General features: G+C 37.1%; 2 protein-coding genes across 8 annotated transcripts in view; both read left to right on the forward strand.

The window, feature by feature from the left end:
• The window catches only part of LOC121870954 (protein ECT2-like), a 43,481-nt gene extending 25,665 nt beyond the window's left edge, over positions 1–17,816 (forward strand). For 3 of the 5 annotated variants that reach the window (XM_042372929.1, XM_042372932.1, XM_042372930.1), the window contains 6 exons: positions 532–679; positions 2,964–3,118; positions 5,812–5,900; positions 6,298–6,454; positions 14,420–14,506; positions 14,741–17,816. In XM_042372929.1, coding sequence (XP_042228863.1) covers positions 532–679; positions 2,964–3,118; positions 5,812–5,900; positions 6,298–6,454; positions 14,420–14,506; positions 14,741–14,749 — 645 coding nt within the window. In that variant the 3' untranslated portion in view covers positions 14,750–17,816. Of the gene's footprint in view, positions 1–531; positions 680–2,963; positions 3,119–5,811; positions 5,901–6,297; positions 6,455–14,419; positions 14,532–14,740 lie in introns of all 5 variants that reach the window. The other 2 variants (XM_042372931.1, XM_042372933.1) reach the window with 2 other exon arrangements.
• Positions 17,817–23,339: 5,523 nt separating this feature from the next.
• Positions 23,340–25,432, forward strand: part of LOC121870955 — a 67,029-nt gene continuing 64,936 nt past the window's right edge. For all 3 annotated transcript variants that reach the window (XM_042372935.1, XM_042372934.1, XM_042372936.1), the window contains exon 1: positions 23,340–23,583. The gene's annotated coding sequence lies outside the window, so the exon portion shown is untranslated. The remainder of the gene's footprint in view (positions 23,584–25,432) is intronic.

A 25,432-nucleotide genomic window follows, 5' to 3' on the forward strand; every position in this document is an offset into this window, starting at 1 on the left:
CAATGGGTTTTTGGGTAATTGGTTCCAGCTCACTGAAAATTACATACAAACTAAAAATAAATGCAGTAAAGTATGTACACTTACTTTGAGGTGTGCATGTAGAAGGCTCCTGGTTGATGATGATGATGGGAATTAGAATGGGGGTGGAGGAGAAGGGAAAAGAGATGGCATTGGGGTGGAAGAGAAGTCACCCCATGCTGCCATTTCACCCATAAAATTTTAGTTCACTTGGAGTAATTCCTTGTGGTTATCAGCATATACCTGGATCACGTGCACCTACAGTGATTTACTTGTGTGTGTGTGTATATATATATATATATATATATATATATATTTCATTTTTTTTCAGAATCAGACGACCCTCTTTTTTTTTCTTCCTTTATTCACTATTTTGTAGATGTGATAAAGTAATATGTAAAGATTATACTTAGCCAGTTATTTTTTCTTGTTAAGAGATGGATGATTGGATACAGTTATGTAATACTGTACTTGTGGTTATATACTAGTGTAACTTTTTTGTGGTATTTCCAGATATGTAAAAAGAAGAGTAAATACAACAGTATCAAGAGTCCCAGTAGAGCCAACCTGCACGCTCTTAAAACCATCAAAACGTATAAACATCTTGAAATGATGAACTTAGCACACATCAAGAGAATTGTTGATATTCGGGAAACTGAAGGTTTGTATATAAAGGTTTATTACTGTATATTTGTTAATCAGAATACAGTAAGACCTCAAATATCCGGAATGCTTGGTGAGTTGAGTGTGCCGATAACCGTTTTTTCCGGATGCTTGAGAGTTACTCATGTATATGAGCAAAGTGAATGTGACAGAACTAAGTGACTGCTGTAGTGGGCGAGGTGACACGCTCACCCTTTACCTGTTCAATGATGTCCTAGAGGAATAAAAGGATATCGTCAATATATTATAAAAGGGCTGTACATCTTCGTCACATACCACGCAGTGGTGTGTGTAATCCTGTTGTACGGGAGCATATAATGTTACTTGTTGACCTTGAGTAAATACGGGGACAGTAATCACATAGTTCACTACTCTTTCAGGCTTGTAAAGTTCCTTAATCACTAAAGTTCCTTACGATTACACTGAAAACTGGTTTTTCTTCATTAAAGGTACGTTAATGATGGTGCTCAGTATGTTGTTTGGCTAACATGGAGGATGCACAGCCTCTAGTAGCCACAAATGGAACCAGGGCGAAACGGCGCCAAATTCAAACTTATTTTATTTATTTTTTATATGTGATTAGACATTACTAACTGGAAACTGACCCCACCCACAAAATGCCAGTTGCTTGAGAGTTCCGGGTGGTTATACTGTACTTGTATTGTAGATAGTGCAGTCATTGGTTGTTTATTCTTGTCAAGTTCAAGTGGAGTGCAGTGAAGAGGGAGCATGGTGCTCACCCATCTCGAGAGTTGGTAGTTGGAGAGGGAGAACTTTGTTAATAGAGGCAAATGATGGAGTTGTCATAGGGAATTGTTGAGATAAAGTTATCTTATAGGTGAGAGATCTTGGTAACTAGGAAAGATGGGTAAACATGAAACCCCTGATGTACACAGAGTAAGCAAATTGGAAGTTACAGAAATTTTATGTTTGAGAGCAATACATTGGTTGAATAAGAAGCAAAGCTTAAGAATCATGAATATTAGAAGGAAATGTGCTCAGGAGATGCAGATACATTGAAATAATGTAATATGAAAATGATTATTAAAAAAAGGGAGTTTGACAGAGAGAGAGAGAGAGAGAGGAGGTATAAAGATAAGGTGAGGGAAGCATTAAATAGGCATCATGTATCTCGTTTAATATCTTTTTATATTCCATTTCTCTTTCAGTCTTCTCTGACAACTACATTTTTCACGCACTTTTCTTAATACAGCCACTCCCTGGGTTACGGAATTCCGACTTTACAGATACTCTCATAAGTCCTGTTTAAAATGAGAGCCAAGTAATTGTCGGGCCGAGCGAGAATATATCCAACTATTCCCCGCCTGTTAGGTCTATGTTCTGTTCTTGTTATTTTTTAACTTGTAATTTTAGGTAGACACAGTTATCCCTCCATATTTGTGAATTCACTTATTCGTGAAATTTTTTGACCAACTGTAGGAAGATGTGCATCTCTCGCACGCACTCCATGGTTAGTCAGTTCTCTCAGTGTGCCACACCGTTCTCCCCCTCTCACTCCACCCAGTACATGGATGTGGGAAGGGACGGTGCTGTATTTTGGGTATAAGGTGCTATACATTGCACCACAGAGAAGCTAGGGCACCAGAATTATTATTCAGCACCCTGGTAAAATTTGGTTCCTGTGGTACTTACCCAGTAACACCCAACAACCTCCCCCCCATTCATGTCAGGCTACTGTAGGCAGAATGTCTCCACCTTTATATGTGTCCAATGTCGTAGACTTTATTTGATCTATAGTGTAATTCCTTTTATCCAAATTCCAACTATCTGAGTCTTCCAGGTACCCCAGCTTTGTCCCTTTTAGGTCCTCTTCAGTAAAAATTCTAATTTAGTTCAACAATCTGAACGCAACTGAAGTCATACATACACAAGTCTACTACAAGTAGCGCTATAACTGCTATGATAAACAATAACATTGACACATGGGAGGTCTATGCTAATCGCCAACTGCCGTTTAAGTTCCTTCCACACATCAATCCGTCACTAAGTAATCCACCATTGGAAGTGAAATGTACTGAGACTACGACCTAGTTAGGGGGCGTGACTTAAGGTATGTAATTATGTCTGGCTGTCTTCAGCAGATGGAAGGAAGTTGAAGTAGCTACAGGGACAGTCTAACTTGGTGACTTGCCAAGTCCACACAAAGTTCTTTTGTTCTTTATCTGATGACATTTTCATCAAACAAAATAAATCTCAATCAATCATCCCAGGTTCATTTGTGATTCTTTGTAAATTTATGACTGTAATAATTTCCTTTGCAGATTGTCATAATGTTTTTGCTCTGATCGTCCGGAGTAACCAGGAGTTAAAGGAACGCCTCTTCACGTTTACCCTCTTACCAGATGATACTACCAAATCAACTTTCCTCAAGACATTATGTCGAACTGTTGCAAATATTGCCTGTAGAAATGATGTGGTAAGTATTGTGAAGAGAATTTTAATTTGTCGTGCCCAAAAGATTTTCATATAAATTTTGTTTAAGATATTCCGGAGTAAATAAAATGAGGATAGTATGCATGCGTCAAGGACTGAAAACATTTAAGTTAGTTTCAGCCAGATGCTTTATCAACCCTAATGACACCTTACCTGCCAAAAACTCACTTGGTCATTCTGAAATTTAGTTCACATATTGATAATATACAGTGCAGAAATTATTATAAAATATGAGGAAGGCATTAGAGCCAATGCACTCTGTAAAGAATATGGCATGTCATCATCGACTGCCTCTACAATCAGCTGTTTGATATGTAAACAAAGCTGCCGGTAATACGACATACACACCTAAAAGTAAATTAAAATATAGTATTTTATTGTTTTTTATTTATTATTGTACAGTATACTGTACAGTACAGTGCTGTATTTAGTTTATATTTAATGTTTTGTTATTTCTATTTCTGGTATACAGTACTTTGTATGTACTTTTTCTGTGAGTTGGAACCAATTACCCAATTTCCCATTGAAATAATAGATTCGGTTAACGAACGACTCTGTGGAACCAATTGTGTTCGTTAATCGAGGGGCCACTGTACTGTACATCTTATTTTATATTATAACATAAAATTTTATGTGATTAACTGAAGTGTACTCCTTTCCACTCCTCATCTTTTATCACCCACACCTTTCTGTTTTCTCACTATATATTTTAAAATGTTATGTAATGAAATGTTGAAGGAATACAACATTGTTCATTTATACTTACACTCAATTTTGTAGGTAGATATTAGCTGTTCAGTAGCATCTGGCAGTGATGCAGGTGCAGTGTTACCAAAGAAACTGAGAGATACATCACCACTTACAACAGTCTCTCTCACCACCGCCCCGTCATCACCACTACCTCTATTATCACCACCTAAATCATAATTTCAGTGATACAGAGATGGATCAGTTTCAGTTATGTCACGTAATGATGAATGGATACAACGTTGCTCATTTATGTTGTACAATACTTACACTCAGTTTTGTGGGTAGATATTAGCTTTTCACTAGTAACTGGCAGTGCTGCAGACTGTACAGTGTTACCAAAGAAACAGATAGATGCATCACCTCCTTACCAGTCTCCCTCACCACCATCACCACCTTAATCATAATTTCAGAGATGCAGAGATGTATTAGCTTAGGCCAGAGTAGAACCGTATGACATCCACTGTATCCCGCCTCCCTCCCTCCCACCCACCGACCTACACACTGTCTCACATTCATTCATCAAATGACTGTCATTCATGATAAAATATTGTTTATTTGTTATTAATTAATTAGTAAAGATATATTACTGTAATAATCTGTGTTTATTAATACTGTATTGCACCTGTACCCTTTACATACAATACTGTACAGTATATAATCTCGTAAGTAAAAAATAACGCCATCGGAAATGCATCTCCATACAGTATATGAGGCGCTCCGCATTACAAGGGTGTGAAGCGCCAAATTTAAAAGGCGGAGAAAAGCGTGTTTAAAGTTTTTGAAGTTCAAACAACCATAACTGTTGTTTTTTAAGCTAGGGTTTTTGCAGCTCAATCCTCTCCTAGCGAACAGTGAAACCTGGAAGTTAGTCCTGTGAATAGTTATTATTTTATCGCAAGTTGAATGAGAATAACTACCCGTCATGTATGGTTGTTTGATCTTCAAACCAACAATAATTGCATTTTTCTGCAAAATTTTCTTATTATTGTGGACTAATACTGTAAAACAAGTTAATGATCACCAAAAACACTCGTCTTACACCCCACCCCCCAACGTATTTAACATACGAATACAAAGGCAGAGAAAGTTTGTATAATCTTTGGTAAAAACAATATTATGACAATAGTATTACAATCTTACTTTGTTTAGTTCCTTCGTTTTATTATCCCCGATGATCGTAGCAACTTGAAGTTACGTAAATCCTAAAGAGTGCGTATAACTTTAATGGCCTCGTCATAATCAATCGCTTACTGTTCAAAGTCTTTCTCTGCCCTCTCTAAAAATCGCTCCTCTCACTCTGAACGGGATGTGACCACCTTTTACTTACTTAGCACACAGCGAAATGACACCCTATATTTGAAGGACTTTCAACCATATTTCTAGTCTAACTAGGGAGTTACATCCAACGCCAACATGTAGAGGAAGGGTGAAAATAGTGATATTCATCAAAAAACGCATTTGCCTAGGGTGGCTCATTAGAGCGTTGTTTGGGTAGTGCTCTATTATTCAGGAACATATCTGGGGTATTACTGTATACCTGTATTACTTATGGTACGTACTTATAATGTCCAATAACTAAAATGACTAAAATCGCTAATTTGGAGCTGAATAAGCAAGAGATCACTAAATTAACGCTGTACCACTAGCCACGTAACCCAAGGACTTACCGTGTAAGCTACAACATGTTCACATTTTAACCAATTGCGTAAGCAATAACCGCACATGCAAGACCTACGTAAAATGAGACCCCACTGTACTGTGAAGTTTGAAGTACTGAGACAAAGGAACGGAAAGTTCCACGTGCCAACCTCTCCCATTCCTTATGCCTTGCCCCCATAAAATGTAGAAACTTGAGGTTTGCAATTAGTGCATGTGCCAGTAGTCCAGGATGCACTTTCAATATATTTCCTGTTTTCCAACTTTCAGGAAAATTTCCTCGTTTCTATGGACCCACACCACCTAGACATAGAGACTAGTGATGTTAGCCTTACCACTGCATTAAGTAAAGCTCTAAGGTAAGTTTCATAGATTTGAGGAGATTATTCTTTTTCCCCAAAAGATTATACATGGATTTTTTTTTTAGTGTATGTACATGTTATGCTCAAACATATGTGATAAAGATTTATATATTTTATTTTTCCTGCATCAACTATTGTTACCAAACATGAATTTAAAATTATATATATATCTTTTTTTTCATGATTCCTTGGCGCTCCTATATATTTTCAAATGCCTTAGCCTTTCACAAAATACTTAAAGGACTTAATAATCTTCTACTCTTTCATAATATAATCCATAATACTGTTAGTTAATTTGAACCATTTTGGAGCACCAAATTTAATAGTGACTTCAATTTCATTTGATTGGCACACTGTTGATAATGGTACATACATATCACATGCTACATTTCAGGTTTGCAACTCGGACAGGAAGGAAAGTGAGCAGAGCCTTCAGCTTCAACAAGTCTCCAAGTAAATTAAAAAGAGCCGTCTCCACTGTGATGAGTCCCTTTAATACACTACCACATCAGTCATCTATGAGAGGAGCAACAAGTGTTAACAATCTGGCTGTGAGTACAGTACTGTATTAGGAATAACATATTGAATAGTATTTTGGTGTCTCTTAAGGGGACACAAGTGTTGCCCCCTCCCCCTTTCCCCTCCAAATTATTAGTATTGCATTGTATAAAACACTTGCGGTCAATGTGCTGCATTGTTATGCTTGTTAAGGAACATATTATCTCCATCATTTTTGAAGTCTCGGTCTGTAGATGAAGTGAAAGTACTTCCACCAATTTATTTTAGATTCAGAGCCTCCTTCATTACTTGCTAGAAGTGTAATTTCAAGTTGAAATACAGTACATGTGCTTTGTCATCGTGAGTTTTACTGTATTGTTTTGGGATTGTGTTCCCATGGTTGACAGTCTCAGAACTATATGCCTGAACGGGATGTAGTCTGCTTCAGCTGATATATTTCAGATTGAAATATACTTTGTCTTTGTGCAATATTTGAATGATAGAAGTTGAACTGTCACTTTTTGTGATTTTCTATTGTAGTACAGTATTTCTTTTTATTTTCAAGTCTTTAACTTTGTAGAGTTTTGAGCACTAGTGAATTCTTTAGAAGAACTGGTGCTTTTGAGAAACAAAACACCAGATAGTAGTAGTAATAATGTAAGATATATTGGCTTGGGATGATATTTTCTCATATTACTGTTTTATAATTAATTTTCTGCATTTGCAAAAGATACAAGTATTTGTTTGAGCAAAATACAATACACTATCTTGGTAGAACCTCAACATATTAGTTGCACAGTTCAATTACACATACCGTAGAAATATTTGCTTTTAATATAGGAGATTTATCAAAACAAAGGTAACTTTTAACCTTTGACTTAGCTCTTTATGAGTCTTTCAGAAAATAATTTGACAGATATAACACGTATATTGAGATAGATATACACATATCCCCCTGGATTCACAAGGGTTACATACTTGGAAATCATCGCACATCATGAATTCGTGAATACTGGATTTTAGTACCTTGTGGAAAAAATGGGGTATGGTACCATGGCTACCAAGATTACTATATTTGTCATAATATTTTAGGTTAGAAATGATAAATGTTTCAGAGATGGTGTTGATATTTATACAGAGTAGGTTTTTTATGTAATAAAACAAATAAATTTTAACAAATAATTGTTTTCTCAATGTATAATTCAAGTTTAAGTACTGTATGTAAATAAACACGTAAACAAGTACTTCCCATGGGACATAAATCACTCGGGATATTATAGTCTACCCTAGTAAACCATTTTCTCTAATACAGAGCAAGAGAGTAAAAATTACTTTACTTTAATATGGCTTAGAAATAAGAAAATGTAATATAAAACTATAAAATAAAAAAACTGAAGTGCTTGGGTGTGTATGTGTAGGAAGTGAACTTGTGTGTGAAGGCAGTGAGCACTTGAGCTGTAACTGCGTCTCGACTCACCAGTCGGCAGTTTCCACACACCCGGCTCCTCCCCCAGATGTGACATCACAGCATACTGACACACACACACACACGTCTCAGAGTCAGCTGGTGACTGCCCAGCTGATCTTTGTCACATGATGGCTTCATTTGGCTACATTTGCACTTAGACAACTGGTGAGAGTGGGTCAGTGTTATCACTCTGTAAACAAGGGACAAGGGACAGCTGGGATTGAGTGTGGTATTTATTCGACAATGTTTTATTAACCCGGTGCCAAATGAACCTAAATAATTTGGAAATTATGGTGAACTGCATACTGTTGTTATAAAGGGATCGCAGGAGATGGTGAGTTGTCCTCCCTTCCTCATTCGTTGCCTCTTTTAAAATACTTACTATAATGATAAGAACATCTGTGGAAAAATTAATGAAATTGAACAACTCTTTCTGGTGGAAGTGCTGTTCACAGGAATTACACCTAAAAAATTCTTAGTGCCTCGCGGATAGCTAATTTCGATCGCGAAACTTGAATAAAGGGTCACTAACAATTTGTGACTAAGTGAATTCACAAATACAGTACTCTACAGAGTTTGTGAAAACAAGGATAAGTGTAACTGGGGAACAGGATGCCATTTAAGTTTTTTTTTTGCTGATCAATGAATGTAGAGTGTAAAACTAAAGGTGGGTCCCAAGTGTATGACTGCGATTAGGAGACACAGTGGAAACAGGTTGAATACCAGGGAGGTATCCTGGCTGGCACTGCACTTGACTCTTCACTTCCCCCAACTTTGTAAATTAAGGCAGCATCCTGTAGGGCAGGAGGCAAGCATTATTACCTGTTAATGTGTGATTCTTTGCTTAATGGTTTGATAATTTCTGAGTAATGATTTTGTAGTAAGAGAGGCTGCACAACCTGAGAGCTATCATCAGGTAATGTCAGCTATGAGCTGGCTAACCCATGCAAGCGTGGAAAGTGGAAAATGATCGTAAGAGGTTGATAATGGATTATGTAATGTGCAATTTTGGAAATTAAATCTTCAGAGTTACTTTTAAACTGAAAGAAAGAATATTAAAATTAAAATTTCATCTTCAGCTTCAAAGTTAACAACCCTCTAAAGTTCCAAAGAGTAGGAACAGTCAATTGATGCCCAAGAGCACCTTAGAGATTTTATATTTAAAAGACTTTGAAAGGGAAAGTGAGCCCCACAGGCATAGGTAACTACCCATTACAGACACATCTTCTTCCCTTTTGGGGTATTTCTTGAGGCATATATTTATAAGCTGTTACATTTCATCACTGAGAATCATTTTGCTGAAACACTAAACATTGAAGTGGATACTTTGCCAAGGGTAAGGTGTTACCATCCATGTGGATATGAGTCCCTTCCTTAGATGTGTTATTCGAAGTTACTCCTTGGTGAATATTTTTATATTGGCAAGTAATGGTAAAATCCTAGTTTTTATGTCTGGAGGTTGGTGGAGAGACAGCTTTCTACCCTCATCCTGCATTGTAAACTTCATGTTTGGATTCTGTAAGGTTTATGTTGCTTCCCTAGATTTGTTTTTTTAACTTGTCTCTCAGTTTTAGATTTTTTAAGGATTCACCTGGTGGGCTTAGTTTTGGAACTACAGTATATTATGGTAGCTGTCTGATGACTCCTGCGTCCCATGCAACCGAGAGTGGTTGAGACTGATGGTGGAGATTAGTTTAGATAGCCTTTCCCAAGTGCACCATATCTCTATACTGACCAATACAATACTGGTTCATGGAATCCTGAAGAGAACTCCACTTGACCCATATCCAAGGGACAGTGTTATATCCATGGTGTTGGGGAATATAAACCCAATAGTGGAAGTCCCAGGATAACACTGAAGAACAGTACAGTAAGAGAAAATTGTAGGAGCTGCATTCTTTCTCCCTTTCTTCCCTCGTTCCCCATATTTTTAGTTGAGTTAACTGTCCTAAGATGCATGTCTCTCGTCCTTGGAGCATTTTTAGTGCCTACTCCTCCCACTGTTCTTGCTGGTTTTCAGTGGATGAAAGCTGCCTGACGGAGCACCAAATAGGAAATGAAAGCTTGATCCTGAAATCTTGTTTTCTAGTAGAGCTCAAAACTCAATAGCTTGGATACCCTCCCTCCTCCCTTGAATTCATGGTTAGTTACCTGAAAATTAAACAGAAATGGCAGATTGAACTTGTAATCAAGATGATGGCCTGTAGCAGTGGTGTGTGTGGGTTTTTTCTAGGAGAAATGGGCAATTATATGATCATCCTCCAACTGTCAATGGGGTGCAGTGTGAGAGCCAAGACCCCCAAATTAGATTGCACAATAGAGAGAGCCACCTAGAAACTAGGATTTCAGAATCACTCCTTCATCTTCAGTTTGAGTGTTAAGCATGAAGAATTGCATGCAGCTTAAAATGAGGTCCAGATAGTGAGTCTTTCCTAATATATACTGTCATCTTTACTGCCATGTATCCCTTTTTATAAATTTAACTTTTCCTTGTGATGTGTTTGTTTTAACAAGATCTGAACAATATTGAATACAAATGTTATAAGCAGCAGTGTGGGAAGTTGATGATAATGATGTTGAGTATGAGTATACAGTATATGTGCTTTACTTGTTCTTGATGACTGAACCATATTGCTAAATAAGTTAATTTGGCAGAAGCACAGTACAGTACTGTATTCAATTGTGCATGTACAGTACAGTATATTAATATGAAAAATAACATGAAAGTAGCTAAATAATGATTATGATGGGCTCAATGGTTTTACCATGCTATACATACTTTGTTTTAACACTTAATCAATGATATAACCCTTAACACTTAATCAAAGATATAACCTTTAACACTTAATCAATGATATAACCCTTAATCAAAGATATAACCCTTAACACTTAATCAATGATATAACCCTATTAATGTTAGTCCATGTGTATCTGTAATGCTCTCTTAACTCTGTAGAACTTGCAGTAATTATTTTGGCCTTTGGTCATCTCCACTTTCATGGTTTTGAAGACTCCTTTGTGGGAGTTGGACTGGCTGGGAACGTATCTCATTGAACCCCATGTTATAATGATCCCAATTTACGATATTTAGACTTGTGATGGTATTTTCAGGAACGCAACCCCACCATAAATAGGGAGATACCTATACAGTACTAATTAAACAGATGCTGTTGTCTCGAGCTTGTGAAGCAGGTCAAATGGTGATTTGATGATACAGGGTAGCCTGCTTTGTCCTGTACCGGGTGTACCCTCTACTATAGCAGGTGTTACTGTCACTCTCCTCTCCCTCCATGAAGGAGGGGTTGTATATGCACTGTATACATTAGCATACATTGTACACTCTGCTATATACAGTACTACTTTCTCAGTTACTGAAAGTACACTACACTACATTCATAATTGCAATAATTTTTTATACCTTAACACTGCTTCAAAGGTATTTTTGGCTGATTATATGCTGGTACATTAATATACAGTACTGCACAACACAGATCGCATGCGAAAACAGCAGTGAGCGAGTAAATAAGATTATACAATGGCAGAAGACAATGAACTAGGAGCCAATCATTGGCATCCCAAGAAGGCACATGACAGAAGTAGCCAATCATAACTCATGAGCACTCTAAGTCGACCCACACACATGCTTGGCGTGTGTCAGTGCACGATGCAATCTCTTGGAAATTTGTTGAAATGCCTGGAATGAAGAGAGTTTTCCCAGAATTTCTTGGAATGCTCAAAAATTTTCTCCGAGTAATGGAGAGTTCTTGTTTGTGAACCAATTTCATGTTTTGGAGGTATGATATTGGGGTATTTTTATCATTGGGAAATGGAACCCCATTTTTCTCATTTGTTGTTATTCAAGATATGAATATTCACCTGGGGGGGGGGATAAACTATTTGTACATCAAGGGATACCTGTATACAGTTTATGAGATCGGATTATACATAAGATCTGTATCCACGGTAAGTCTGGAATGATACGACGTCTTCAAAACCATGGAAGTGGAGATGACCAAAGGCCAAAATAATTACTGCAAGTTCTACAGAGTTGAGAGAGCATTACAGATACACATGGACTAACATTAACAGGGTTATATCATTGATTAAGTGTTAAGGGTTATATCATTGATTAAGTGTTAAGGGTTATATCATTGATTAAGTGTTAAGGGTTATATCATTGATTAAGTGTTAAGGGTTATATCTTTGATTAAGTGTTAAGGGTTATATCTTTGATTAAGTGTTAAAACAAAGTGAGTATAGCACCAGGCAGTAGGCAGCCATCAAACAGGGAGGTACTACTGCCTGGGAGGATATTGGAAGCATAATGTGTTGTCTACAGTATGGTAGACCCTGCTGCCACATGTGGTGTCACAGTACCTCGCTCTCTTCTAGGTGGTGTTGTGTTATGTCAGGTGTAAAGCCGACCCCCTGTTGTTCCCAGGGTGGAGAAATTAACACCGTCTGGCTAGAGGATGGTTCCCAGGGGTGCTCATCTCACTGGTGGGTCACTGGTACTGTCTAGTGCTAAATTCACTGGCTTAAACACTGTTCATCATTGTTCAACACTGATCCCACTTCTTTCCGAAACGAAATTGTCACTATTGATTATGTTGATATCCCGGTGGTGAGGATGGGTCGGGGAGAGGGACTTGGGGAATGGGCCGAACATTGGCCAAGGGGGACAGTTGCGCAGCAGGAGCAGCACCTGATTGGTCTTGTTTTTGCCTTCCTCCTTTGTGTATCTAACTGGCTTCAGAATTCATAAGTTTCTTGAGCGATGCATAAGCTCATAAGTGAAGGATTGACCCCAAAACACCATTTCATAGCTCACTTGGAATGTACACTTTGGTAACACCGAAATGAACATGAACTGAGGATTGACCTTATATTGAAATAACCTTCTTCTACTGAGCCAAGTAAAGGCCACAGAATGCACAGCTGGTGCTATGGCAAGTATCTTTACCTTATTACTGGAAGTAGCCATTGATGCACCCCTAGACTTTTTTAGGGATATTATTGTCATTGAAAAGTTTGTATAATCTGCCTCTTGATTTACACAGTACTGTATTTACGTTCTTGAAAATGGCTGCGTAGCTCAAAAATGTATAAATCTAACAAAACTTTCCCATAAGAAATAAAGGAAATGGTGAGGTTAGGAGGAGCAGCCTCAAAATTCATTTGTACATCTGTACCGTATACTGTAGATCCATGTTTCCTTCACTGTATTTTATTTTTCATTTTATTGCATGTACAGTATTTGTTACTCACAATAATAAAGACATTAAAAATTAAAGAATACAGCTAAATTGGCATAAATTAAATGAGCTTTGGCTTGAATCAAGAGCATGGATTTGATCCATGATTAGCATACTCAGCATCTTCTCCGTGGTCAAAGTTCATTCATTTGTGTCACTCACTGAGGTTCCAGACTTAACACTTTCCTCAATATTAAGGGCATTGTTTTGTTCTGTCCGAATGGTACTCTCACTAAGGCTAAGCACCTGACCAACATCAGCTCTAAATGCAGCTTATTATGTTTTATTTCACACCACCAATAGTAATGACTTTTTGCTGCTTCTTGGACTGGGTGGTACCTTTGGATGTAGAGGGGCATTTGCCAGTCATAATAAGGGCCAAAGGTTATGAAACACCACGTGGATAATCACGAGAAAAATAATCACTCCCTCGACAATGGTTACTGGATGCTACTGCGTGGCGCGCACTTTTCCTCCCTCACCCTGTGAGTGTCGTACCTCACTGGCAACGCTGGCTCAGCTATGCTGCCAGCCCCCAGACTGTTTGGTGTGCAATTCAAATCCCATAAATCCAAAAATATATCAATGTAAATTTAAAAAACGGTATAAATACTATGCCAATGTTATTCCAAAAATACATAAATTAAATTTGAGAGGCAACTGTACAGAATCAGTTACTGTAGTTTGTTCCAGCCATCAAGATCAGGGGCCAAGGTTTTCAATCCATAGACATTGGTGTGAGTTGCCCAAACCTGGATCAATTGTGAAATGGTATTTCGGCATCAGTCCCTCATTTCTTTAAAAGTACAGGGGGGTACAAGATATCACAAACTATGCCTTGAACAGATCTTTTATTTTATATGGTCATCATTTGAAAATTTGATTTAGTATTAAGGATGTATAGACTGATATGAAAATTCAGAAAAACAAAAATTTTAAAGAATATTTCATAATGGGAAGATTTCCTGTACTGTATTTGCTTGCCGATACAAAGTAAAGGTCATACTTTCGTCTCCTGTGCATTGAGAGCAAACTTGCTCTGGAACTGTTGCTGTTTTGATGCCCTGTTCTATGGGAATTGTTTTGTGGCTAAATTCTATTCACTTCTACTTCCTAACCATTGACTACTTTTCATTAAAACTGTTTTAAATATGCTTTTGTATTGCTCTAAAATACCATTTAACAATTTCTTACTCTCATATGAAGCACTTCTCCATGCTATTTACCTTGCACTAGCATTGCTAATACTTACCACTTGGCATGCATGTACTAACATAGCTTCTCTTCTCTTTCAGGATTTGTCTCTCACAGGGACTCCTCCCAGTGAGGTCTTTGCTCAGCCCAGGGCCACTCCCACTTCCCGCAGACGCCCCCTCAAACACGTATGATGCATCAGGGGAGGCTAATGTTTGTGCATCCGTGCTTGAAGTTGATGTTATGACAACTGAAGCTTGAAGTTCTGGAGAATATCATTTTCCCTAATAACTATTTAAAAATTTCTATTAAACAAAGCCTTGTCAGTCCCATACATAGAGCAGCTGGCTTATGGCCCTCTTGCTGTAGCCTTTGGTGGGTATGTGGTGCTACATATGTTCATTATAATACTTTCTTCTCAGGCGCACTGAAGACTGCACTGCTGCCTCTTAAACTGGGATAAGGGAACAATGGAGACCTGGATAGAGGACTTGAAGTATCTACCCATTGGGTCTGTTCTGCATAAGCTGTTGGAACTGAAGAAGCAAAACATTAGGTCAACCCCATGCAATATTGTTAAGAGACTTAATGTAATGCCAAATGTACCACAAGTACAATACCAGTGCTATACCAAACATTTTGAATGAATGGACAGTTTTGAAAGCTATTTGAATGGTAACTAGATAATGTAGCAAAGACTCACAGTTGATAATACCAGTAGTACTGTATTCATAAATATGTTTATATATAATATATTAGCAGTATGATATGTATAATATTATTTTATCTTTTTAGCAGAAATGTGAGTAGTAAATTAAGAAGTACAATTAGTACAAACTTGTAAACGTGCACAAGAAAATCAGTTCACAAATTACAAACTCACCAGTTTAACACTGAATCCTTTGGTATATATATTTGTGCCATTAAAAATTTTTGTCAGACAATGTGTTCCAAATTTTATATATGTCTGTCAAAAGGTATCAGGTTGATATCATTGTTAATGATATGAATAAATGATAACCCTTTTTTAAGTACAGTATTAACACCAGAATTTATGCATTACCTGGATAAAGTTGATGCAGTTTTATATGGATACAAAACACTTGGTATACCAATTGCGTTTATGTATCATCCACAGGAAGGCTGCTGAAGCACAAATTGTTTAATAAGTCTCTGAATATTTGCACAGTTTATACAAAGTTAAGTGAATGAAAGGGAAAAACATTCAAATTAGGTCATTTAAGGCTAAACATACTTGTACAGATGTACTGTGTACATTTGATGTGATAACGTGTGAATGATAAATACCTGTACTGCACTGTACTCGGACATCATTTACCAGTTTCGTTTGGTCCTTATTGTGTATTGAAGTTTAATTACTGTATGCCCTAATTTGAGGCAACCCACTTTCTTTGTACACTTTATTAATTTTATTGTGCAAGCAAATGGTGCTGGCTTTAATTGTATGATAGAAAAATTTACTTCCACAGTTCTTCAGCAAATGTTTGGGTGTCTTACACTGCAGACTTTGATATTATTCTTATTATTTTATTTTTATTTTATCATTTTTTTAGGACTTACCTATTTTACTCTGTACTGAATTTTTTATTTTATAATGTGCACCAGGCTCGAGCAACTCAGTTCAGTATACGTAACTAGAAACTGTAGGTGGTTGAAATCCAGGGCCCCAATTTGTGTGATTGTTATATAAATATTGAATAAATTTGAAAATTAGACTATTCTTCATACCGGTGTGAAGCATAAACACTTACACTCCACTCTGCTGCTGTTGGCATTAGCCACAGAAGAATGTTACAAGGAACACACCAGATCCAGTCACCATCACACAGTGAGGACCTACATGCAGCTGAGTTATTTTTATTTCAAGCACTACCTCATGATGATGAATGCTATGCCACAGTCCTAGTTGATAGTCTTTTAGTTAAATGTTTTTAGTAGTGATGCACCTAACATATATCAGCTTATCCTTTATAAGGTAGGGCAATGCCAATTGTGGGATCTGGTTTGACATGGAATTCCAGAAAAGTTGTGAGTTGGGAATTGTACTGTGTATCCTGCCTTGGGTACATCAAATCTACACATAGTTGTGTCTTTTAAGGTTATCAGTACTTCATTATGTGCAGACAGGGTTCAAATTTCCTGTACAATAACAGCAACAAGTATTGCAGGGAAACTTAACGTCAGAGCAAATACTTTGTTTAGGAAGGTATCAATACCCTTTAAGTGGAGGCAAGAACCAGTTACTCTCGGATTTTTTTTTTTTTTTTAACCACCATCCCCTAGTAATTGTTTCTCTTATTCCACTGCAGGACTCGGTGAGGGTGGCTGCATTTTCCATAGCTTGAGTACTGAGGATCCAATTAATCTCCTCTCTCACCCTTATACATCAAGAACTGAGGCATTTCTAAGTCATTACTATTCTAGTGGCTCCTCGCTGGTCCAATTTGATTTGGTTTTACTTGGTTCAATTTTGCCCAAATTCTAGTTCTCCTGACTAGGACTTTGAGTCAGCATGTGGAAAAGTCAAGGTCTTGAGTGCTTGTCCTCAGCTGTATGACATACAGGGCAGTCTTCTAGGGACCATTTTCTTTGGAAGTGCAACAGTTAGCATGCCAGCTTACCCTTATACTGTTTGATCTCAGGGCATCCCAAGCAGTTTCCTTGACAGTCTGGTCATCCCATGTAGGTTAACTTCTTCACTATTTTATTTGGCTAAAGCCAGATGATATTATTCAGAAAAGAGGGGACCCCTTGCACAAGGGGTTAATGGTTTTGAGACTTCAGGCCTCTCACACCATACATTCAAGAGCTGTTTAGACCTTAGGAACCATGGCTCTTAGTAGAATGTTCTGGATATCAGTTTTAGTAAGTCCATCCTCCAGAGAGGGCCTAGGTAGCATCTACTTAAGTTAACAGCTTAACTAGGTCGGCCTCTTGGAACTTTGTTCCTTTCTTACTCTGCAACTGGCCATAGATGGGTATTGTAGGATTGCTCCATTTGGGAATACAAACCAAGGATACCATTAGGAGCTTATTGGTATCTCATGCCTTATGTTTTTATTTGGCTTTATTATTCAGAATTGTTCAGTTCCAGCATATTATAAATTGTGAATTACCATTTTGCAACCAAAATGGGGCCAAGCAATTCACTCCCTCCCTTTTGGATGCCAAAGTGAGCTGGATCTGATTTGTTCTTCCTTATGAAGTTGTTTCATAGCTTATCTTAACTGAAGTGCATCCTGTGTCTCTTTGGTCTTTTCCATTTTTAGGGTATGTACAGTAGCTAAAAAAATTATCTGTGCATACTCGGTGTGAAACAATATGAGACCATGGACGATAGGTATTGGGATATGTATTTTGTCTCCTTATACTATGTGTTAGTAATCACTTAATCGATTATTTTATTCCTGCTCACCCCCCCTGTGTTGCATACTGAATGGTGGTGGGTGAAGACACTCATACGAACCCCCCCGAGACATCACGAGTTGTATGTATAATTCCGGAAGTCATCGGACCCACCCTGTCAGATACTTTTTTTAGCTACTGTACCTTCATCCCAAGGGTTATCTTTATGAAGTCTTCAGGCACATAGTTTGGGCCTTGGGATTTCAACCTCCAAGTTTTATTGGGTGTACAGAGTTGCTCATTGGTAGAATGGCATTTCAAGGTTAAACCATTTTTTTTTTTTTTTTACAATTGCAAGAATTTTGGCATTGGTGTCAGAATGAATCTTTTTACATAGTATCCATATTGAAAGTGGCAGCTGTAATTTAAGGAAACTAATATCATAAAACCTGTTGACATAAGAGACAAGTTAATGTTATTACTTTTTATTTTCTGAGGACTTTTTTCCCCTAAAAAGTGAAATGTAGGAGGGGCTCCTAAGACAATGATCACACTCCAAGTGGACAGTCAAACCATGTGTCTTATATGATGTGGGATGATTGGTATACTGTACTGTATTTAATTGTTACAGTGTAATTTCTTTCAACAAGCTTTAGTATTAGTATCCGCTAGTACCTTGTAATAAGATGTAGTGTATTTTGCATTTCTTTGATGTTAAGATGAATTGGTGTCTCATGGTACAGAAAAGTCTTTGTTGGACACTACATACTTTGAAACTCCTCAGCAAGTTTATGATCTTGTGAAAAAAAAATTATTTATGAAAATGAGAAGCAGAGTAACCAACACATTTCTGAGCATCATATCATGTATAACTATTACAGTACCGGTAGCAAAACTTGAGATTCGTTAATCTTAAAATGGTATCTTATTATGTGTTTTACATTTTCATAATTTGATAGGATAATATAACAATTGTCTGAATGGAACATTTAAAACTAACAATACATAGGATGTTACAGAAATTGAGGTGAGATAGACTACAGTATTTCCACATGAGATGTCCAGTTTTTTGCCCTCTAAGGTCCAATGTTGTGTCAGGATACTTGGCACTAAATGTATCAAAGGTCTCCATCTTCTTGGTTATCTGTCACAAATCTTCATTATCACCATTATCACTCACTTCCCATTGTAGTACTATATTGGAGAATCACAGTTGGAGCATAACATATATGTTTCCAGTTGTTTTGCACATAGTTCATTTTCTACTTCAGCTCTTTATCCAGAGGAGCATTTGGCCAAAATATATCTCTTTGGTAAGTACAGTAGTTACAAATTTGTGTAATTTTTTTTTTTTTTTTTTTACATTTGGCTATAAATAATGTTCCTTATTTATACTGTGACTAAATAGGACTTGAGTTACCTGAAGGTATCTTAGCTCGTGTCAGTTGGTATTATTACTTATTAAGGGATTCACTTGACCATGGCTTCTCTGGTAAGAGGCACTGACCTCATTTTGTACATTATCATCATCCCCTGGGCAACAGATTTACATATATGATTGGTTGCAGATACTTATACCTACTATTAAGATTTTGTTATAACTCCATTACCTTTATGAACTGAAATAGTATTAACTCACAATGTTCCTATTTGCAATGCCTTACAAATTTACTTCTCTCTTTGATTGCCTGAAGACTAGAGGAAATTTACTTTGTTCTGGATGATCTCTAACAATTAGCTTTTTGAGATTAGAAATTGTGTATAAGAGTTAACTGAAATTCTCAGATTAACTTTCAATGTACCAAACATTCTATTTTAAAGTAATGTTAGTCAATTTAGTTTGCCCTATTTTCTTCTCTTTTAAGAAAGGTGAAGTTACATTTGGTTAACAGGCATGTATGTACTGTATAATTATCTGGATATACAGTACTTGGCAGATATAGGTTAAAAGAGTATCTTCCTAAATGGTCAATTTGAAACAGTATGGCAATGAAGCAGCATTATGGCTGATAACACTTAGTTGAATCACTGGTGCTCCATACCCGAGGTGCAGGAGTTTCACACTTGTAGGAGAGAGTTGTGGCAGGCTGATGACTGTGCTACTCTTTTGAGATTTTCACCCATTCATAACAAAAATGATTGAGTATGGATGAAATGTGTAGTAATCAAGAAAGGATTGTAATCACAAAATCCAGTTAGAAATGAATGAATTTATGCAAATTTAAATTATACATACATATATTAACATCATTTACATTTTTCTCTTAGCAGTTCAGTATTAAGCTGCAACTAAGATTCATACTGTATCTTACATACTGAACACTCAGATTAGTCAAACATGAGCAACTTTTTACAAGCATTCATCTATACATTTATGGCCAGTACCGCCTATGATTGCTTTACCAGTTGTCGTTAAGTTACAGTATTACACAACCTCCTTGTTAATCAGTCTCTCTCTCTCTCTCACGTATATATATATATATATATATATATATATATATATATATATATATATATATATATATATATATATATATATATATATATATATATATATATATATATATATATATATATATATAAAAATAAATATATAAATAAATGTTCTTTGGTTGTGTACATTACATACAGAATGCACGGCTGTCATTTTCCCTGGCTATGTGCGGGAATTTAAAAGACGAAAACTTGCTATTCTCACTACAAAATAGGAGATTGCCATAGCTAGCTGTCTTGAACATTCCAATTTCCTTGTTTTGAGCGTATATTTTGGTCGCAGAGAACTATACCGAAGTGTTCAGAAGTATAAAAAGTAAACGTTTCTTCTCAAGTCTTCCATGTGAGCATTGTCGTTTATACTTAAATGTTATTTTTCCGAGACTTAGTGAATAAACACCTTTTATTATTATGCTATGTTTTATAACCCAGTTTGGTGTATAGGAGGAATAAGAAGGAAAAGTGAACTTATAGTGTGGTGAAAGAGAGGCCATTTTGAAGTGAAATATGTATATCACTAAAAATAAAATTGCTTCCTTTATGAATATTTATAAAATTTGCTTGTTCTCTTTTTCACTCCTTGGGCACCAGGACTTTCCTGTGAGTTACTCCATGTGTCTGTTTTATTATTATTATTATTGTGAAGATACGATACTCATAGGAAACCACATCTGCACGGTAAGTTTTGACATGTGCTCTTCTAAGTGAAATCAGTAGGTGATCACACTAATTTATGTGATCTGCTAACTTATTTTTTCTACTGTAACCCCTGCTAAATTGGACATTACCAACAAGAAATCTAGATAAACAGGGCCCAGTCTAGCCTGTCTGAACTCTTTCGTGAGAAATCAGAAATTTTTAAAATATTTTGATTTTTCACAAAATATGTCTGGTCAACTTCATCATGCATTGTACCCTCGTCAATTCAGGTTATTATAATTTGGACTTTGACGTAATTTGTATTTTATTTTATTTATTTTCAAAAATGAATCAAGCGATTTGAACTCGGAATGAATCTGAAATCATCGAGCTGTTCCAAAAGGTTGATTATTGTTATAGGAATATATTATGAAATGGATTAAGATGAATGAATTATGGGAATAGAATATGAATTATATTAAGATACTGTCCAAATTTTATTTGGTGTGTAGCCGGGGAGAAGGGAGGACAACTCTACCTCCCGCTCACCAACCCGCGATCCCTTTATAACAACAGTATGCAGTTCACCATAATTCCCATATTATTTAGGTTCATTTGGTACTGGGTTAATAAAACATTATCGTAAAATAGTGAATTTTCCCCCCAAAATCCCACACTCAATTCCAGATGAGCTGTTGCTCTATAGTATACTCTCAAGTCTCTTGTTGGCAGAGTGGTAACAGCTGATCGGTCCCACTGACCCCGCTCTCCCTAATAATGATGTCAGCACTAAGCATCTCTCAAGCACCATTGTTGTCACTGCTCAAGAGGGTTGAACATTTTCAACTAACTGTCAGTCCCTAGCATATCTTGGGGACCAGACGGGGTGACAGTACTCCAGATGGGGAAGCACTTCACTCTTGAAGATCGCTACCAGGGGTCCGTGAAAAGTTTTGAGAAATAGTGCGTTTAACGTTTGTGAGAGATTTGGCGATTCCAATTCGCAGTATATTTTGGATTTGGGTTGAAATAAGCAAATGCTTTGGACTATGATTTATTCTTTGATTATTGACAATATTTGTATGCATCATGGTATATAAGGGGTCCTTGGTTAAACAAGTTTGAGAACCCCTGGTCTAGATATCTGAACGACCTTATAAGACCCAATAATTTATTTGCCTGATTTACCTTCTTGCAATGGCCCAAAAACTTCAGCTCATTGTCAACATACACACCTAGGTCCTTTTCACATTCAGTCTCAAATAGTGCAGTTTCTTCACCCCGTTGGGACATATGATACGCCTCCTTACCGTTGGTACGCCCCAGGTGCATCCTCTTACACTTCGTGACATTGAATATCAGCAGCCACTTCTTTGACCATTCTCGGAGCTCACAGAGATCCTTCTGCAGCTCTTCGCAGTCCGCTTGGTAGCTATAGACGAGGGGCGTCTTACGTGCCAGCTTAGCGTGGAAATACTATAGGTTAGGTTTGGTTTGCTGAAGTTATGTCAGTTGGCTCAGTTAGGTTAATTTTTTGTGGGAGTACTTTATAATGATGCCCAGGATTAAATCCTGAGCATTAGTAACCGTGAGTACAGACAGGCTAAAGCATTTTAATTAGTTCGCACTCCCTCGAGAGACGTAGAGTAAGGGGCAATATGGAAGTCAGGGTTAAACAAATGTGATATAACAATGATACTCATCTATCCAGCTAGGAGCGAACTCTTAGGCAATGGTTTTAAATTAGACAAATTTAAATTTAGGTGCGAGATAGGTAAACATCGGTTTGGAAATAAGAGTACTAGATGAGTGGATCGTTACCAAAGATCATCATTAACTCGAACACGCTGGATAGCTTCAAATATAGGTTGAATGAATTATATTTATGAGCGGTAGGGGTTGGGTGTAAACGGGACGGCCCAGTATAGGCCAATAGGCTTGCTGCAGTTTCCTCCATTCTTATGTTCTTATACTCTTAAAAAAATGCCATTCTTTTTAAAAATTAAATTTCTTAACAAATGACTGTTCATTAACCCTCTTAGGTTTTCTCCAATCCGAATAAATTCATCTGGCGGTAGCCAGAAGAAAATCCTTAAGTGTTGAGAGCACCTAATCGGTTTAGTACATTTACAGTATAGTACACTAGTAATTTTGAGTCATTTCATCAAGTCTGTGCGGACATTTACTGTGAAAACTGCAACATTACCTTTATGCTTCTTGGTCTGAGGCTCAGGATTGATGACCACAGCACAACACTTTAAAATGTTTCAGATTGCCTCCAAGCTCCCCGGATTGTGTACAGCAACTCTCAGTGTTATTGCTGCATTCCAGTCATTGCCTGAGGCTGAATATTTTAAATGAAACGATTTTACATATATTTGTCTAAATATTTAATTTGTTTTCTGCCTCATTTTATTAAAAGGTCAAACAAACAATTAGATACTTAGGTAAAGCGTGGCAACTGCACTCCACGGAAATGGCAAGTTGGCAACCTCCCTGAGTCGGTCATTCCGGGCTCAACAACCTAGAGCCCCGCCAGTTACCTGTGGAAGTCCAAAGTGTATGTATCAAAGAAGTTGCTAGTGGACTTCTTGAAAGAACTCCATCTATTCAACATTTAAGGTGTGCAGAGTGATCCACATACATACTGATAACTAAGGAAACGCCAAGAAAAAGGGATTCAAATCCCAAGGAAATACGAATTAATATTTGTGCATCGAAGTAAATACGGCCTGGACTTCACAAGTTTTTGGGACGCTTCTGTCAGGTAAAAACAGATCTTTTCTTGATTACAGTTATGCAAACTTTATATACAGTATTTATGTTGGCGTAACTTATGAGTCTTGTTGCCTTATCCTCGTAGCTTTCATGTTTACCTTGTGTTTAGTTTCGTTTCAAACTTGTTTTGATTTAAGATTCTCTTGTGTACGTGAGGCTTAACGATTCTCTTGTTTACGAGAGGCTTTTATTAGTGGTACAGTAGTAGTAGTATATTTTTTTACGGGGATTAGCCCACCCGGGCACAGGTCACTGACCCACATCAGGGCCTCGGGGGGCGAAAATGTAATAATAATAATAATTCATAGTAAATAAAATTTATAATAAAAAGTAAAATAAAATATTAATGGTAATGATAATAATAACAACACTGTGATAATAATAAATGCAAAGAAATGCAAGAATGAAAAAGTCTACAGTGAGAAACGCTCTATGTATGTAGTTTTGTCATGTAATAGAAACAATTGAGACCCTGCAATTGTGTGTAAATGAGGCAGAAAGTCAGATCAGCAACCTGGGACTTGGTCACATATGGCAGCAGGGTCTACCATTAGACAACACATTATGCTTCCAATATCTTCCCAGGCGGTAGTACCTCCCTGTTCGGTAGCATCCCAGTTCAGTTAATATTGCTTTAGATAAAGTCACGAGAAAGACAAAAATTGAGTTGATTTCCAGACGAGTTTTCTGACAACAATGACTACTGTATACTGGAGGAGTACCCCCAAAGCAGACGACACAAACCAACTACACCTAAGTACAGTAGATGTTTATTCAATGATACCGCCATACAAGTTGACAGTGATTCAGCTCGTCAGGTTTTTTGTCTTGTGGCAGAGTTGTTTTTGCTTACATTCAACAGAAGGAAACTACGAATAGTAAACATACTATGGAATCAAATTAAAACAACATTGAAACAAATATCTCAAAGATAATGATTTGTGGAATGTTTATATGACGAGCCCCTGTAAAAGCACTAGTGAAGGGGACTGTACCATAGACTTTATCTTAGTAACATTCCAAGGTTAGTTTGGAACGATGAGACTTGAGGTGAGGTTGTCATGTCTCGTGCATTTAAAACAAATGATTTATTGGACACGGGTGAGGTAATTTCCACCATTGCCTTTCTCATAATTGTGAAGATGAAACAAGTGTCGAAAATAATTGTTGGAAATTAAGTTAGACCTAACATTCACCGGTAAAAATTTTTGGCCAAACTTTTCTATCAGTGAGTAAAATTCCCGTTTTTAGTAAACGTTGACAGGCATTAATATGGGATAATTTGTCTAGGTCAGTATATCGCGTTGCAGCGGCAAGTTAGCTATTTACCCCTGATAGAATGTGGTGGTATTAACTAGGTACAGTATGTGGGACTATGAACTAGGTATGTTTTTTTTTTTTTTTTTTACGGGAATAGCCCACCCAGGCACTCCTAAGGGGCAAACAATTAATTAAAAATAGAAAAGGGAAAGATTATATTACTCTACACTACGAAGATGCCGGAAAACCAGCTTTTTGAAGTGAGACAGATTGTATGAGTATGGAAATACAGTAGAAGGCAGAGCATGCCACAGTTTGGCTATGTGAGGAAAGAAGGATGTACTATAACGGGTTATTCTAGTGTGACTGACATCCACAGAGAAACAGTGGGCACCGCGGGCAAGACGAGTGTTACGAGCCCACGGCCTTGCCGGCGGTACTCAGGATGCCAAATCCACCGAACATTGCCCGTTAAAGTATCTGAAAAGAGAAAGAGTGAAGCAAGATCTTGGCGAAGAGAAAGGAAAGAAAGATTATCAACTAAAGGAGGAGAGTTAATAAGACGAAATGCCTTTGAG

This window comes from Homarus americanus, unplaced genomic scaffold (genome assembly GCF_018991925.1).
Source record: "Homarus americanus isolate GMGI-L3 unplaced genomic scaffold, GMGI_Hamer_2.0 scaffold52512, whole genome shotgun sequence".
NCBI classification, from domain to species: domain Eukaryota; kingdom Metazoa; phylum Arthropoda; class Malacostraca; order Decapoda; family Nephropidae; genus Homarus; species Homarus americanus.